The sequence below is a fragment of the Astatotilapia calliptera genome, chromosome 9 (genome assembly GCF_900246225.1).
Source record: "Astatotilapia calliptera chromosome 9, fAstCal1.2, whole genome shotgun sequence".
Lineage (NCBI taxonomy): Eukaryota > Metazoa > Chordata > Actinopteri > Cichliformes > Cichlidae > Astatotilapia > Astatotilapia calliptera.
In genome coordinates, this window is record NC_039310.1 from 30,973,879 (window position 1) to 30,991,681 (window position 17,803).

The following is a 17,803-nucleotide window of genomic DNA, read 5'->3' on the forward strand; positions in this document are numbered from 1 at the left end:
CTTATGGTGAAGGAGCAGAGCGGAAGTCACGTGTCTCTGTTTTCTCTGCGGCTCACTTTAGCCTCAGCGGCTAACTGACCAGCAGGCTGACCGTCGGCCAGAGTGCCGCCGAGCAAGCAGCTCAGTGTGCCGGTGAGTATACCGCGTGGGACGCCGTGTAAAATCCACGGAGAGAACTTCAGGGTCACAGCGAGCTGCTAACGCTACTCTCAGCCTCCGTGCTCGGCTAGCGGGGCCAAGAGAGCGGCTTCCATTATCGGACACTGTGCTGCTGTGGCTCGCGTTGGGAGCCGCTGCACCTCCTGCTGCTGAAGCCCAGAGAGCCGCACGGACAGATGGAGCCTCTGTGAAGCAGTAGGATGACTAAAGGTGAGCTCGGGTCAGTTGCTTCTCACTGTGCGCGCGTGTGTGCGCATAGTCTCTAACAGGTGAGCTGAAGCCGAACTTTCAGTGTGGAGGAGTGTGTGTTTGAGCCCCTTAAATCAGAGGATTTCTGAATGTACTCTGGTCGGAGCTGCTCTTCTGTCTGTGTCAGTCACGAGTTCAGGTGAATGATTGAGCTGCCGACACAGGACACCTGTCCTCAGGTGTGCTGACGCCAGCAGCAGTTCCAGGTTACTCATTGAAAATTGATTAACCTTGTGATCAGTCGACCTGAGAGCTGATTGGAGGTTCAGGCTGTGACCTCTGACCCCCAGTGTTGTCCAAGTTACTTTGAAAAAGTAATTAATTATAGTTACTAGTTACTACTTCAAAAAGGTAACTGAGGTAGTAACTGAGTTACAAGATTCTAAAAGTAATTAATTACTTGAAAAGTAACTATTGCGTTACTTAAATTTTTATTTAATTATTTTTTGTAACCTCTGGGATCCAGGGTATAATTGGACATTTTAACTACTTTTGATGTTTCCTCTACATTTCACCTTTAAAAACGATTTACTTTGCCTCGTTTGGTATCATCCTTTTCAGCACTGCCTCACGTGTCTGAATTTACAGTCATGTTTTCATTCTGACATACTGTATTAACACAATTGATCTAAAATCAGACAGAAAACATAAAATCAGAGTAGAAAAAGTGATATTTTTTCTGTAACAAATTCAAATTCAAATTTTATTTGTCACGTACACAGTCATACACAGTACGATATGTAGTGAAATGCTTGGACAACTGCTCGTGACCTAAAGAGAACAAAAAAGGAAAAGGCTATGAATAAGATAGGAAATAAATATGAAAAATTAAAAAGGGTAAATTTAACTAGGAAGGAATAAAATATAAATTAAGGTTAAAAATGAAATAACTGTACAACACAAATTAGAATGAAGGGTAAATTTAACTGGGAAGAATAAGATAAAATATATAAATTAAAGTTGAAAATAAAATAACTGTACAACAAAATACACAATATAGAACTATATAAGAATGTATGAAGAAATCTAAATAAATATATACACAATAACAGCAGCTGTACAAGTATTAACTGGAAATGAAGAATATAGTGACCAGTGTTGTGCAAAACCAATGTCCAGAAAGTCCAGTGTGTGTGTAAGAACCATATGTGTGGGTCAGTACTGTGTGGTGGTGTGATTGAGAGACCGTATCGCCTGCAGGAAGAAGCTCCTCCTCAGTCTCTCTGTGTTGGTCTTCAGGGAGTGGAATCGCTTTCCTGACCTCAACAGAGAGAACAGTCTGTTGTTGGGATGGCTGAGGTCCTTCACCATCTTCCTGGCCTTGGTCCAGCACCGCCTGCTGTAGATTGAGTGCAGGTCAGGGAGCTCGGAGCGGATGGTGCGCTCAGCTGACCGCACAACCCTCTGTAGAGCTCGTCTGTCCTGCATGGTGCTGTTCCCGAACCAGGTTAAGATGTTTCCCGCCAGGATGCTCTCTATGGTGCACGAGTAAAAGTTCCTGAGCACCTTGGAGGGCAGTTGGAAGTCTCTCAAGCGTCTGAGGTGGTAGAGACGCTGTCGGGCCTTTTTCACCACGGTGTTGATGTGACAGGACCATGACAGGTCCTGCGTGATGTGAACTCCGAGGTATTTGAAGCTGTCCACTCTCTCCACTGGGCACTCGTTGATGACGGGGGTCTGGTAGTTCCTCTCCTGCTTAGTGCTGAAGTCCACTATCAGCTCCTTTGTCTTACTGACGTTTAGAAGGAGGTTGTTCCTCTGGCACCAGTTCTCCAGATTCCTAATCTCCTTCAGGTAGGCCGTCTCGTTGTTATCAGAGATCAGGCCCACCACGACGGTGTCATCAGCAAACTTGATGATGGTGGTGGAGCTGGTAGTGGCCACACAGTCATATATGTATATGTGACAATCACAAACATGTTTAATGAATCATATTTCATAACTTTAAATGCAAATATAAATTGTCAATTTTAAAATCATACGCACAAGTTATTTGCAGCCATTTACCTTTTTTTTTTTATAACCATTTCAAACTTTTTACCGAGCAGCATCACTGACTTTCAGCCTGTTGTGTTTGTGGATATATGACTGACTTTAATTATCCACAAAATCATCACAATCTCTGTCAGATTAAGGTCGACTATTGAACGGCGTATATTTTAAAGTAAAGGCTTTAAAACCAAGTTAGTACAAACGTCACTGATGTCACATAACTTTGCCGGCATGTGGCCAACAGTCATGTTTTAATGATCTTCATTATTAAACATTTGCGCATAAATAAGTGACATAATATTCAGTACTTATTTTTAAAAGTTTGCTCTTCGGCCGCTCTGCTTCAGCCATCCGCCGTTTTTTTCCGAACAAAATGTCCACACCCACCGCCGCGCTATGAATTGTGGGATATATGGTACCCCGAAGTGTACACCGGGCCACACTTCTAATTTGGGCAAATGAAGGGTGCATTTGTCGACCGCATTTGGAGTACACTTTGTATTGGGACACTCTTCGTCGCATCGCTGTGACGTAATCGTTCTCCACATGCACACTACAAAGCGTGCGGTCGCTGGATTGGGACACAGTCTGTGACTGATGAACTCTCTCTTTGTCTCACTACAGTGTAATGTAAGGCCATGCTTGCTCGCCCGCCATGACCACTGTCACGCTGCGGTACTTCTGTTATGGCTGCCTCGTCACCTCGGCCACCTGGTCCTTCCTGCTCTTCCTGTATTTTTCCATGGGGGCGGAGCCTGACCGTGGCAGGACTCCCTTGAGGCACCTCGGGCAGCCAATCACTGGAGGTGTGGCCAATCGTAGAGGGGGGCGTCGGCCTCTGCTGCCAAGTAATGGAGTGGAGCTTTCACCAGAGATGGGTGAGTGCCCGTGGTGCGTTCAGGTACTGCTGGGAGAGCGGCAGTGATGGGTGGAGTAGGGGGTGGGGCCTGAGAGCGTGTCAGTGATGACCTGTTTTCAGAGTCTTTGTAAACCAGAGGTCTGTCAGACTAAATGAATGATAACTGGCAAATGGGGGCAGGGCCAAGTCTCTGATGATGTCACGATTAACACCTCAGTGTGTTCAAGGTTCTTTACTTGTCACATGCATAGTTATACAAGTGTAACACACAGCGAAATGTAGCCTGACACGCTCCTCAACTTGTGCAAAAATGGGGGGGTAGAGGAAGAACATTATATATATATATATATATATATATATATATATATATATATATATATATATTACACACATACATTAGGTGAATGTGCAGCAGTAGCAGCAAGCAGGTGAATTCTGTACATTAAGTGAGTTAAATGAGAATAGACAATCTGACTATTTCACAGAATAGGCAATATAAACATATTTAAAATTAAAGGAATTAAATTAAAGGTGTGTGTGTGTGTGTGTGTGTGTGTGTGTGTGTGTGTGTGTGTGTGTGTGTGTGTGTGAGAGAGAGAGATGATGTGATGTGTCAGCCTCTGTGTCCGTCTGCAGGGATGATCTTCAACGAGGCGGATCAAGAGGTTCGGGACAGCGGCTACCACCGTCACGCCTTCAACGTCCTCATCTCCAACAGGCTGGGCTTCCACCGCCAGTTGCCCGACACCAGAGACACCCAGTAAGAAGCTGATACTGGGCACACTGGGGCCTTTGTGTCTCTGTCTTCCAGTAAATCTGAGTTAACTTTGTGTTTTCTGTAGAGTGAGCTCGTTCAGGTGTAACGACCATAAAAACGTGAAGCGCCCCGTAGCAGCGTGCAGGTGTCGGCGGTGACCCGGCGGTTGTTCTGAGGTCACTGTCCGGATCACCTGAAGCCGACTGTAGTCACGTGTACCTGCAACTCGCTGTGGCGTCGTGCGATGTGTAGGCGAGCCCTGTTGTTTACCCATGATGCCTCTCTCTCAGGTGTCGGGAGAAGTCCTATCCTGTGGCTCTACCTTCTGCCAGCGTCGTAATCTGTTTCTTCAACGAGGCGCTCTCCGCCCTGCTCAGGACCGTGCACAGCGTGCTGGACCGCACGCCGCCCTACCTGCTGCACGAGATCATCCTGGTGGACGACCACAGCGAGCTGGGTAATCGCGAACCAGTTGCTGCAATTCGATTGGTGCGGGGCTTGGCCCGTGGCTCATGGCGGATTTTTGTTTGTGTGCAGAGGAGCTGAAGGACGAGCTGGACCGCTACGTCAGGGCGGAGTTTCAGGGAAAAGTCCATCTAGTGAGGAACCAGAGGAGGGAAGGACTCATCAGAGGACGCATGATTGGAGCCTCACACGCTACAGGTGCCTCCTCGTCACCTGCTTTCCTTGCTCTGTTCTTGTTTCCTGGAGGACGAAGAACCCTCCTTTACCTCTTTAGGCCTCTCTCTTAGGGCTGAACGATATATCGCATTTGCGATAATATCGCGACATGATCAAGTGCAATTTTCTAACCGCAAAGTAGAGCTGGGCGATAGAACGATAACGATATGTATCGCGATATAACTTTTACTCGATAGAGAAATTAAACTATCGCGATAGACCTCGCTGCTCTTGTCCTCTTAATAAAAAAAAAAAAAAAAAAAGGTCAGCCGATCCAAATTAAGTAGCGCAGAGCCGAACCAATCACAGCCGCAGCGTCACGTCGCGTGACTTGTTACGTACAGCACAAGTGCCAAGCCGCACGTGTGTTTGTTTGGGAAGCAGCCAGCGGGTAATGGAGGAAATGAGTGCGCCGACTAGAAAAATCAACCGAGCGTGACCGAAGAGAAAACAGATGATGGTTCCAACGCCGGAGAGATTGTCGAACGGAAGAGCCATAGAAGCTCTGTAGTGTGAAGGTATTTCGGCTATTTCAAGTCTGACAAAAACAGAGTAGCGTGCACTGTAAATTGTGCCGAAAGCAAGTCTGGAAATACAATAAACTGGTGCATGCGTCACACTGTGCGCCACGTTATTGTTTCGGTGAAATGAATTTCTACAATACTGTTAATTCTACTCTCTGCAGTGTTTAAATGCTTACATATACACACAGTTACTGTCCCTCCACACATACGACTCGGTTCTGCTTCTATGCCCCAGCTTTGTTTACTTTTTCCCACAGAGGCTTCTAGACTTCTGATTGGCCAACATTTCTGCACGGTTAGGAATCTAGCGCCACCTGCTGCTTTGGCATGTTCATAGCAGCGTTTTCCTTCATTTCTGCCTTTATGCGTGGACGGGATTATTTTTTAAAACGGAAACGGAAAATCTCCGTTTTCAAAAATACCCGTGTACGTGTGGACGTAGCCTCAGTCTCTGACTGGAAGCGCTAATTCGTCATTCGGCTTTTGTCAGACTAAAGTAACTGTTAAAACTGTTTGAAAAGCTCAGCTATACAACAAGGAGAGATTGAGAATTTCCTTTTAGTTCTCAGTTTATTTGATATTGACAAAAGTTAGTCAGTTTTGTCTGTTCTTCTGTAAAACAAACTAAGATTTATTTTTAGAATTAATATTTTGTTTCTAAGTGGAATTGACAATTTAGTCTGTTTCGTTTGTTCTATTTTGAAACTTAAACGCTTTAGCAGCTGCCTTTTGTGTAGTTTGCAATATTTGCCTTTATTTATCTGAAAAAGTCTCATGTTCCTTAAGTACATCTACCCTGTTGAACTTATTATGAGAAATAAATATTTAAATAAAAACAAGCTGCTGATTATTTCACATTTTACTTGTGAGCAACGGCACATTTAAATCTTACAAATATAGTTATTTGGCTTATATCGTGATAGATATCGTTATCGCCTGAAATGAAAAAAACATATCGTGATATGAAAAAATCTCATATCGCCCAGCTCTACCGCAAAGGCTGCGATTATACTCTGGACATGTCCAAATTCATGGGCTGCATCCTCCTGAGGCCGCATTTGTAGACCGATTACGTCACAGCGACGCGCCGAAGGCTGTCCAAATTACTACCATATCCCAGAATTCATAGCGCGGCCCAGCCAAACTCCAGTTTCCAACAATGGCGGCCGCTACTAAGTTTTAAAATTACTCATACTAATCTTTCTGGGTCACAAAATAAACTTTTAACATATTTTCAGGCGAGAAAGTAGTTGTGTAAACATCAAATATCTGCTCGGTTTATCAAGATATCCCATATTTGCAAAAGTGCTTCGACGTTTTCAGAGGCGTCTGCTACCCACCAGCTCGACAGCTAGCCGGGAGCTCGAGGGTTACTGATGCGGCCGAGAACGGCACAACTCCCGGCACATCATTTTCAGATCACCGCGGAGTTTCGCTGCTCGGGTTAAACGTAATATATAAGTCACTTAGACAACCTAAAAATGTTATTGTTGGGCTTTTTTCAGTGTTTTGTTTGTTCGTGAGTAAATCGGTTTGGCTGAGATTAAAGTTATTAGATTAGATAAAATAAAACTTTATTAATCCCCCGGGTGGGTTCCTCCTTGGTTTTCACACAGCTGACTAAACGTCAAACAGAAAACTTATTAAACAGAAGTATGAGACAGTCGAGAATTTACACCAGTGTCTGGTTATATTTTAGATAGCAAGAAGCAGACGGCCGAGTTTATTAAACTCCACCGAGACAGCGGTGACGCTAATCAGAACTAGACCGTCCAATTTCACGCCTTTAAACTTTAAAGGCGTGTTTGTGTGTGTGTTTATACAATTGCTATTATGTTTGCACTTTATGTGTAATGTTACTGACTGCAGAGATCAGTAAGATGTGTGTATTTTTTATTTATTAGTTTTATTTATTTAATATTATTTTTTAATTGAATGACTGTCTAGTAGTTCACAGATGTCGAAAAACTGAGTGTGGTAAAGCCACTGATTTTGTTTATGTATATTTCTGCAATCTGCACATTGTACTGACTTTCATTTTAATGTTTACACCAGGGTTCCTTGTCAGCACTTTATGCTCAGATGTTTGTAAGCTAAAAATAAACTATTGTGTATGTTCAAATATACTGTTGTGATTGAAGAAGTTAAATAAAAATGTCAGTCATCAATTCATGCATCACCTCATGTCATCATAACAGAGGTCTGTCTTCCAGGAAAGAACAGTTTAAAATTAATGTAATATAGTATTGGCCATACTATATGATGTATTGCTTGTCTTTGTTTAATAATACAGAAGACAAAGACCTTAAAAAATAATCGCATATCGCATCGCAATCGCAATATTGGGGCAAAAAATTGCAATTAGATTATTTTCCATAATCGTTCAGCCCTACTCTCTCTCTTCCTCCAATAACCGTATGAAAGCCAGAGTCTGGTGTTGTATGCGCACAGGTCTGTGCACAAGTCTCGAGCCTCCCCTCATATTTTTAAATGAGAAAAATGTGCAGCGATTTATTGAAACGTGTAAACGTGCGTGTAAATCAGTCAGAATCAACGTCTGCACATACACGTGTAAAACCAGTGTTTGGGGGCGGAGCGTCATCCTTCTGAGCAGCTCTGTGTCATCTCTGGACCCTCAGGAATAGTTCGCCGAGCTTCCTGAAGGATGTTCCGGAACAAGGAAAAGCAGCCAAAGATGAGAAAGAGCTCCAGAAAGCCAGAGATCTGTTGCTCAAGAGCACTTCAAAAATACAGGAAAACTATAAGGAAATGACAGGCGGCTCAAGACTTTTGCACAGCTCTGTAACCATGTGGACAGAAGTATTTGGTCTCACCTGTTAAGCTTTGAATTCAGTGTTCAGTGTTTTTAGGAGCCTTCACAAGCCTCTGAGGGGGCGGGGCCTTCTGATCAGGTTAGGTCAGATCGCAGTCTGATTCACCTGTGTGCGCATCCAGGTGAGGTGCTCGTGTTCCTGGACAGCCACTGCGAGGTGAACCAGGCATGGCTGCAGCCGCTGCTGGCGCCCATCCAGAAGGACCGCCGCACTGTCGTCTGCCCCGTCATCGACATCATCTCCGCCGACACGCTCGCCTACTCGCCCTCCCCCATCGTCAGGGGCGGCTTCAACTGGGGGCTGCACTTCAAGTGGGACCCCGTGCCCCCCTCCGAGCTCCGCGGGCCTGAGGGAGCTTCCGGACCCATCAGGTGATGTCTTAACAGCCTCGAGGTACAGTTTTGGTCTGACCTCTAACTCCTCCCCCCTTGCTCTGCTCCCCCTCAGGTCCCCCACCATGGCAGGCGGGCTGTTCGCTATGAACAGGAAGTACTTTAACGAGCTCGGCCAATACGACGCCGGCATGGACATCTGGGGGGGAGAGAACCTGGAAATCTCCTTCAGGGTGAGACTCTGTTTTACTGACGGTCAGTGAAGGGGTCATTAAAGGAGCAGTCGCACATTTCTCTCAGTTAGCAGTTAGCTTAGCGCATAGAGAGGAAGTGGTGGGAAGAGGGGAGAGCAGCTGCTGCTACACCTTCTCGCTGTCTCGCTCAGATCTGGATGTGCGGTGGTCAGCTCTTCATCATCCCGTGCTCCAGGGTTGGCCATATCTTCAGGAAACGGCGGCCCTATGGCTCGCCGGGCGGCCATGACACCATGGCCCATAATTCCCTGCGGCTGGCACACGTGTGGATGGACGGGTACAAGGTAAACACACACACAAACACGTGCGCACTCTCTGGATGCCGGCACGGTGGCCTCATTTCCTGTGCCTCTCTCATCCAATCAGGAGCAGTATCTCTCTTTGCGTCCAGAGCTGCGCAACCGGAGTTACGGCGACATCGGCGAGCGCGTGGCGTTGAGGAAGCGGCTGCAGTGCCACTCATTCAGCTGGTACCTGGACACAGTCTACCCTGAGATGCAGACCGCCGCCAACGGCAACAAGCAGCAGCCGCTGTTCATCAACAAGGGCCTGAAGCGGCCCAAAGTCCTGCAGCGAGGACGGGTACCTTAACTCACCACACGTTCGTGTCTGCCCCCTGTCACATGAACTACCTTCATGTTTCCGTCCTCTGTGTCCGCCATCTTCCAGCTACGGAACCTCGCCATCGGACGCTGTCTGGTAGCCCAGGGCCGGGTCAGTCAGAAGGGTGGCGCCGTCGTTCTGCGACCGTGTGACCCCCAAGACCCCGAGCAGGTGAGCCGATCACATGACCACACGCAACATCGGTTTACCGAATCACCGCAGAGATTTGTGATTCCTGGTGGCGGCACGAGCGGAGCTAAAGTACACGTTTACACAAACGTAAAATATAGATGTAACCATGGTAACATCTTCACAGCAGACGTGACAGTAAAGGCTCGCAGTCATTCGCTAACGACCTATGATTGACGAGTCATTAGCCAATGAAAAGCCTCTGTGACTCCAATGATGTTTCAAAGCCCAGAGGTCAGCTGAAGGTTGTTTCTCACACACCTCTATCCAATCAGGCTTCGAGTCTTTGCTGGGCTCCGCCCCTGAAGATGCGGACTGTCCCGACCTGCACGTCACGGCTTCATAAACGAGTCAGCGACTTCGCTGACCGCACGTTTTTAATAAACACAATTGTTTATCACAATAAAAGCGTCTGTCTTCACCGTGACCTTTAACCTTTAACCCTTTACGTGTGCAGGACTGGGCGTACGACGAGGAGGGTCAGCTGATCCTGGCAGGTCTGCTGTGTCTGGACGTGTCAGAGGTCAGGACCTTTGACCCCCCGAGGCTGATGAAGTGTCACGGCTCGGGGGGGTCGCAGCAGTGGAGCCTGGGGGTGAGACACACAGTCCTCACAGTGTGGGTGGGGTTTACTGTCATCAGGAGGAGGAGTCAGTGTCACGTGTCCTTCTGTGTTTCCTGTAGAAGTCCAACCGGATCTACCAGGTCTCTGTCGGTCAGTGTCTTGCAGCTGTCTCCCAGCCAATAGGACAGAAAGGTTACGTCTCCATGGCGATATGCGATGGCTCGCAGACACAGCAGTGGCAGCTGGAGGCCTGAGGAGGACGCCGCGGTGCCGTGGATGGAATGATCTCCGATTCTCACCTGCTCATTTAATGTTTCGTGTTTTTCATTTTAAGTTTGATGTTTCAGTCGCAGAAGAACTTCGCCACGCCGGACGCCATGCCCAGGCACGCCTGGAACTTCTTCAAGGTCCTTTTAAGGACCTGGAAAGTCCTGGAGTCTGGCGACTGATATAATCTGATCAGTGATCTGATGTTTACTTGGTCTGGCTTCATCATGTGACCTCTGAGGCATCTCCGTCCTCAGAGAAGCACTGCAGGCTTTTCTGTAGGGTTTTTATCGTGTTCACACAGGAAGTGCTTCTAAAGCAGCGACAGCACTTCCCGTCCTCCTCAGGTCAAAGGTTGCTGTAAGTCCAAAAGTTTTGCTTCAGAGGGCCGTTAGCTGCAGAGAGCTGGAATAAAACCGAACACTCACTCACTGAAGGACTCGGAGCGTCGCCACTGCTCTCGTGTCTCCCCGTGGAACCCTGATGATGCTGACCCGCTGCTCATGCACCAGAACCATATCTGCAGTTATTTCTAATGAGGAGCTTCCTCAATGAAGTTGGTGCGAGCATGCACGTGAGATCAGTTCTGATGCCACCGATGATAGGAAGGAAGGCGGAGCTTACTTACCGTCAGGGTAATCCACAGTGGGCGTCGCAGCCAATTTCCTCGAGCCGGTTGTTCCCCCAGAACACGAAGTGCCGCTATGCTGTCACAGAGGCGCCTCGCTCGTTATCCTTCGTTAACCGTGAAGGTCAGAATGTTGTAAATGTGAGTTTGTAGAATAAAAAGTGAGGATGTGAACCTTTATTTTTAAATTTTGACTGTTTGAAATCTACAGCTACAGGAGAAATATCCGTGAATGTGCAGATTAATATTTATACAAATTTACTGAAATGTTACTGTTTGTTTGATTAAACCTGCCACTGCTCAACTGCGCCCTCTAGAGTGACACGCTGAGAGCTGCGTTTCAGTGACATCTAGTGGCCAAACGTGAGACAGCAGCAGGGTGTGATTGGTTAGTGTGAATGATGTAAACACAGTTCAGTGAAGACGGCCCGCTGGCTCAGCTCGTTCTGCAGTAGCTGGGAGGAGGCATGCACATAACATGGCCGATGGCGTAAACACCCATCGTAGCAGCTGCAGTGTTGTCAATGGTGAGCTCGGGCTGCGAGGTCACCATTGACAACCAAACTGCTTTTGGCTCTTGACGGAGGCGGTCGCACTTTCTCCTTCTCCCTCTCCCTCTCACTTATCTTTCCTGCTTGGCTTCTCATGTCTTTTGTATAGTCTCGCTTATTCTCTAACCCTAAGAGAGTCTCCCAGACTTGTTCTCTAAAAACCTAAAGAATTATGGATTTGATCAACTGGTCCCTGAATGCAATTGACACCCTCGACAAGAAGCCTCGGTTCGGAAGAGCCCGTGACAAAACATTGAAGACACCTTTTCGAAACCATGATAACAGGGTTCTTGCTGATTGGCCCCGGCTTATTGAAGGATAAAGAAAGCGGAAACGGCTGTTCAAATCCCCACAAGGCTGCCTGCTTTGTTGATTGGAACAATGGAGTGAGCTGTGGCTTCTCAGAGTAGGGTCATCAGGTGCAGCACAGATGACATCTTGGAGAAGTTTGGGCTGCTGTGAATACTGAGACCGACTGACAACATCTGACAACATCTCGGAGAGGCTCACAACTATCGTGAACACTTGTGCTCTATGAGCAAAATGGATAACATCTCGGCATGGATGGATAACATCGTGGAGAGGCTCACGGCTCCAGACTTGTGACCAGTGACGGACATTAGACAACTGTAAAATTTGAAGCAGTTTGTTCGCACTAACCAAAACAGCTACCATCTTCATTTCATGTGGCGCCAGTTGGATGCTCAAGGCAAAAGCTGACGGGAATAACAATTCTCCCTTAGATAACAAGACTGTGTTATGACTTTCTCCCTCCTCATTTAAGGCCACCCACATCGACCGAAGACTGACTTTTGCCTAATCGGGTGAAGGGACACTTTCTCTTGGTTGAACACACACACATACGCATGTACACTGACACAGACCTACACTCACCCCCTCCAAACGCCTTCGAAGCTCATGTCTTCTATGTTGTGAGATGTGATGATTCATGTGCTGAGGTGTTTTTTTTTTCTGTTCTCAAACTGATCTCCCTGTTGGAGGTCAGTCTAGGGGAGTTATTTTTGTCTCCTTGTCTTTCCTCATGTTGTGCATTTTCCATTGTTATACCTCTCTGACCTGTCTTCCCCATGTGATGTTTGTGTAATGTATGTAAGGTCAGAAGGGTAAGATGGCGCTGGCAATGGTCGGCAGCCTTAACAACAAATTTCCCATGTGTGGGACTAATAAAGGTATCTTAAATGACTGTAAATGATCCTGAAAAAGTCTTGTGCTCATCTGGACGTCTTCAGTGGGACGCGTGTCGTCATCAGCTGACTCCGTCAGTCTCAGCTGACTGCAGCTCTCCGACCTTTAACCTTAAACACTGGCCCGTGTGTCGGTTTACAGTAAATGTGCCCATAGTCTATGAAGGCTAACCTCTGTGCGTCTGTGCCCAAAATAACCGTCGTGCAGCTCTAACAGTGCGAGTCATCAAAGGGAAACTCACGGAGAAGTCAAACTTAGCTGGAGGATTGTAGGGGTCCTCGTCCCCCACAGTGATACACGGCGAGGGGACCGCCGCTGTGAAATGTTACAGGCGTCGTTTGAATCCGAGCAGCTCGCAGGAAAACATCCAAAGGTGGGGTTTACAAAAAAATATGAGCATCATAACTTTTAAGTTTCAGAACAGAAACCGCGCCATCCTCCTCTCCAAGGCTTTCATGTGTGATAATAATAACATGTTTTATTTGAGGATACCTTTCAGAAACCCATGGTCACCTTACAAATATAGGCCGTTTACCATTTTACAAAGAACAAAATTAATAAAAGGAGCATTAGTCATAAAATGCATAAAATAAGTTAAAATTGCAAAACAGAACTTGACAACATTAAAATCAGCACTAAAGCGAATAAGCCAGTTTGAACAGATGTGTTTTGAGCTGTGACTTAAATGCGGGAAGAGAGTCTATATTTCTTATAGAGAGTTCCAGAGCCGAGGTGCAGAGCGACTGAAGGCTCTGTGTCCCATAGTGATGAGATGAGCGGAAGGAACAGTAAGATGAACAGCAGATGAGGATCTGAGAGGGCGGGAGACAGTGGTGATATGGAGCAGGTCACACAAATAGGAAGGAGCAGATTTATGGATACACTTATACGTGAGAAGTAAGATTTTAAAGTTTATCCTGGCTTTTATAGGCAACCAGCGAAGCTGCTGAAGAACTGTTGTAATATGACGGAGTGCAAGTTATGACCCGAGCTGCAGAGTTTTGAAGAAGTTGGAGTTTATGAAGGAACCTTTTAGGCAGACCAAATAGGAGGGAACTGTAGTAATCAATACGGGACGTAATAAGACTATGGACAAGGATGGCAGCAGCATGGGGAGGAAGGAAGTGATGGAGTCGGTTAATATTACGTAAGTGGAAGTATGCAGACCGTGTTATGTAATTAATGTGAGACTGGAATGAAAGAGTACTGTCAAGTAAGACACCCAAACTTTTAACCTGAGTGGAGGGGAAAACAGGATAGAGACTTGAAGAGTGTGATTTAAATTGGATAAACTGAGTGCCGTCTGAGAGATATGAGGTGAACCAGGCAACGGGGGTGTGACTAATGCCAATGGATGCTAACCGGTTCAGGAGAATATTGTGAGAAATGGTATCAAACGCCGCACTAAGATCAAGAAGGATGAAGATGGATAGGAGACCAGAATCAGCTGCCATCAGAAGGTCATTGGTAATCCTTAACAAAACAGTTTCTGTGCTATGATTGGGGCGGAAACCAGATTGAAATTGTTCATAGAGGTTATTGCATTGCTACTGCATTTCGTTGCCCTGTACCTGTGCATGTGCAATGACAATAAAGTTGAATTCTATTCTAATTCTATTCTATTATGGTTACTTTTTCAAGAATTTTTGAAATAACCCCTCATCCCACTCCTTTCCAGACTCAAGGCAAAATTTCCGCATCATAGATTTCAATGTCTGATGAAACCGCTCGAGCGCACCTTGCGACTCCGGATGATAGGCACTAGATTTCTGATGTTTAATGCCAAGTGATTGCAAAACTTGAGCAAAAATCTTAAACATGACATTAGAGCCTTGGTCGGTTTGGACCGCTTTTGGTAACCCGAAAGTAGAAAAGAAGTTCACCAACGCCTTAACAACTGGTTTAACCTTAAGGGTGCGCAATGGAATTGCCTCGGGAAAACGTGTAGCAACGCACATCAAAGTCAAGAGGTACTGGTGGCCCGATTTTGTTTTAAGAAGTGGACCAACGCAGTCGATGAGTATGTGTTCAAAAGGTTCCCCTAAAACTGGAATAGGGTGTAATGGAGCGGGTGGAATGACTTGGTTAGGCTTACCACTAATCTGACAGGTGTGACGAGAACGACAATACTTTGCAATGTCATTCTTCAATCCTGGCCAAAAGAAATGACGCAGAATGCGGTGGTATGTTTTTCTAATACCTAAATGTCCAGAAAAGCTGTCATGGGCAAGACTAAGAACTTTGTGTCGGTACTGTTGAGGCACCAGAACCTGCTGAAACACATTCCAGCCCAGATCACCAGCTGTAGGCGGATACCAGGTACGCATCAACACATCATCCTCAACACTATAAACACGAGGATACTGGTCACTAGAGTTGGCAGCTGAAAAACAACCCACAAGAGTCGGGTCACTGTGTTGTGCCAAAACAAAATCCTTTTTGTTAACTCCCAAAGGCAGTTGAGATGTCACTGATGGGCTAATAGACAGCATCGCCTCAGAGTCGCCCGTCAGCGGGTCACAGGTTTTAGATCCAGACTCCGGCTCACCACCAGCGCAGAGAAAAGAATCAGACAAATCAACATCACCATACTTGCACTTGTGCGCGCGAGTTACAGCGCAGGCAGGAAAAACAGAGGGGGAGCGCTCAGCGGCAGGGTCAGATAACAAAGTATCAGGCACAGGATTCTCAACCACTCTCGGGATAGAAAACACTTTCCCGTTCGCTAAGTCATTCCCCAGAATCATTGCAACTCCGGGCACTGGCAACTGATCGCGCCCGAAACGAGCGTCGATTGAAGAAACACATTGTGTAGTGGTACTAATTTGCATTGCAACAACAGACTCCAGACATCCTTTGGCCATTTTAAAGTGGTTGCGATGCGCTCAAAAGCAGTGGAATCAACTCATCAACAAATAGGAATCAACCTCTCCCTCCCTAAAAGGAGGTACCAAAACAACCTGCTTGCTAGCGTTAAACTGGTCTACGATGGAAGTGTCGGGGAGTGTACTTACACGGACGGGAACAGCGTCTTTCGCTTGAGAAGGATCCAGCTCCATAGCTCGTATGCAGAGATGCATGAGTTCGACTTCCTTAGCCTTAGCCTCCAGCTCCACCTCCTTCAAGCGAAGGGCAAGCTTGAGATCATCCGTCACCAAACCCGCCGCAACCTGGCCAGTCGGGTCAAATTTAGGAGATTGAACGGCGACAGGAGCTTCCACCCCCGACGTCATCCGCCCCTTGGTAGGTTTCGGGACGGCCCCAGCAGCTTCCGCCCCCACTGCCGTCTCCAAACTCCCAGACCCACTCGGCGAAGTTTTCTGCCTCCCAAACACTCCCCTGTCCACCACTTTCTCTATCAAACATTGTTTAATTTCCGCCTTCTTAGGAACATTCACATTGAATAAATTAGCCACTACTAACAAATCTGCTTTTGTGCACCGCTCCAACATTTCAATGGAGGGCTGTTGCGCAAAATCATCCATGTCAAACGACATCACGAGCAAAGCAAAAAAGAAAAACTGCAGACCACTAACCGCATCCGCGCACTCCAGACCCGCAAAACTCACGCCTACCGCATAGACGAATGAAACGTCTTCCCACACCCTCCACAACGTTTCCCCCCACCGCAAACGCAAAAGGGAAACGAACCAATCACACGAACGAAAAGGGACGAGCCCCCATTTATGTTACGCCCCTAGTCTAGGCGTGTAGAGACGCACATAAGGGTTGGAGGAGAGAGAGACAAATCCCCGCCCTGATTCCCAAGCCAAACATCCAAAACCAGTTGCGAGTAAAAAAGGTGATTTTATTGAAGGTAATAAATAATAATAAAATGAAGCATAGCTCCAGGGTGAACCCAGGCCAAAATAATAAACAAAACCAACTAAGTCCCACCAGAGAAAACTAACTAAACCCTAAGAAAGAAACAGAACAAACAAATAACAATACTAACCCTCGTTCCCTAACCCGGAAAACAGGAGAAAACTGTTCCAAAGAAAAAGGCGGCTCACCCCTTCTGCTTCAGTCTATGGGTGCCTCAGCACTAAGTTAATACACCCGGAGCGGCTCTCACAGAGCACGCTCACACAGATACACAGAAAAAGTATAGGTTGGAAACCAGGGCCAGGACCGCGTCAGCTGTCAAACTACTCCTCTCTCTCTCTCTCCGGCGGGAGCTGTCAGAGCGGCTTTTTGAACACGGTCACGTGTTCCACGGTCCAATCAGCTGCTCACTACTCTTCATTAGGGGAGGGACCTGCAAAGAGTCTTAAGCACAGTAAAGAGACACAGAACAAAACAGTCCACACAGTGTTCTTATGGCCACAGCTGTAACAATACTAAGTCCAGTTTTCTTGAATAGACGTTCGAGTTGGCGTCCTTTAGCTTTAAGGTGACGCAGGTCGGGGGTAAACCATGGTGCTGAACTGGAAAATGAGACCGTTCAATGTTTAAGGGGAGCCCACTGTGGGAGTTTGCATTAAAAGAAATAAACATATGATCAGACTGGAGAAACAATGTGGCTTTACAATGGGTGGGGGTAAGGCCACAACAACAGACCAAATCCAAGATATGACCTTTAGATGAGTAGAAAACTTTATGTACTGTAGAAGCCCAAAACTTTCCAGGCAGGAGGTAAAATCTCTGGAAAGAGGGATTTTGTCATTGTCCATATGAATATTGAAGTCACCAACAATTATCAGATTAGGAGAAAGTACAGAGAAATGAGTGAGAAGAGCAGAAAATTCATTTAAAAAATCCTTATTTGGCTTAGGTGGCGGATAAACAGTACATATAATGGTGGGGGTAGATCCGGGGAGCTGTAGTGCAATGTATTCAAATGAATGGGAGGGAGGGGCAGAGACAGTGCTTCCAGTGATGTGTTCAGGTGCTGCTGGACAAAGAGCCTGACAAGATGATTGTCTTAATCAGGGGTGTCCAACTCCAGGCCTCGAGGGCCAGTGTCCTGCAGGTTTTAGATGTGCCCCTCATCCAGCTGATTTAAATGGCTAAATGAAAGCTCTCCAGAGACCTGGTAATGAACTAATGATGTGACTCAGGTGTGCTGACCCAGGGTGAGATCTAAAACCTGCAGGACACTGGCCCTCGAGGCCTGGAGTTGGACACCCCTGTCCTAAAGCAAAGGCAGGGTC

The 17,803-nt window shown here is 46.6% G+C and overlaps 1 protein-coding gene across 1 annotated transcript; it reads left to right on the plus strand.

Moving 5' to 3' along the window:
* On the plus strand, window positions 1-11,201 carry galnt11 (UDP-N-acetyl-alpha-D-galactosamine:polypeptide N-acetylgalactosaminyltransferase 11 (GalNAc-T11)). Its single transcript, XM_026180515.1, has 12 exons — window positions 1-369; window positions 3,025-3,278; window positions 3,896-4,019; window positions 4,307-4,473; window positions 4,554-4,679; window positions 8,177-8,426; window positions 8,503-8,620; window positions 8,773-8,925; window positions 9,008-9,223; window positions 9,311-9,415; window positions 9,891-10,028; window positions 10,118-11,201. The coding sequence occupies exons 2-12, from the start codon at window positions 3,056-3,058 to the stop codon at window positions 10,250-10,252; spliced, it is 1,755 nt and encodes a 584-aa protein (XP_026036300.1). The 5' UTR covers window positions 1-369; window positions 3,025-3,055; the 3' UTR covers window positions 10,253-11,201.
* The last annotated feature ends 6,602 nt before the right edge of the window (window positions 11,202-17,803 follow it).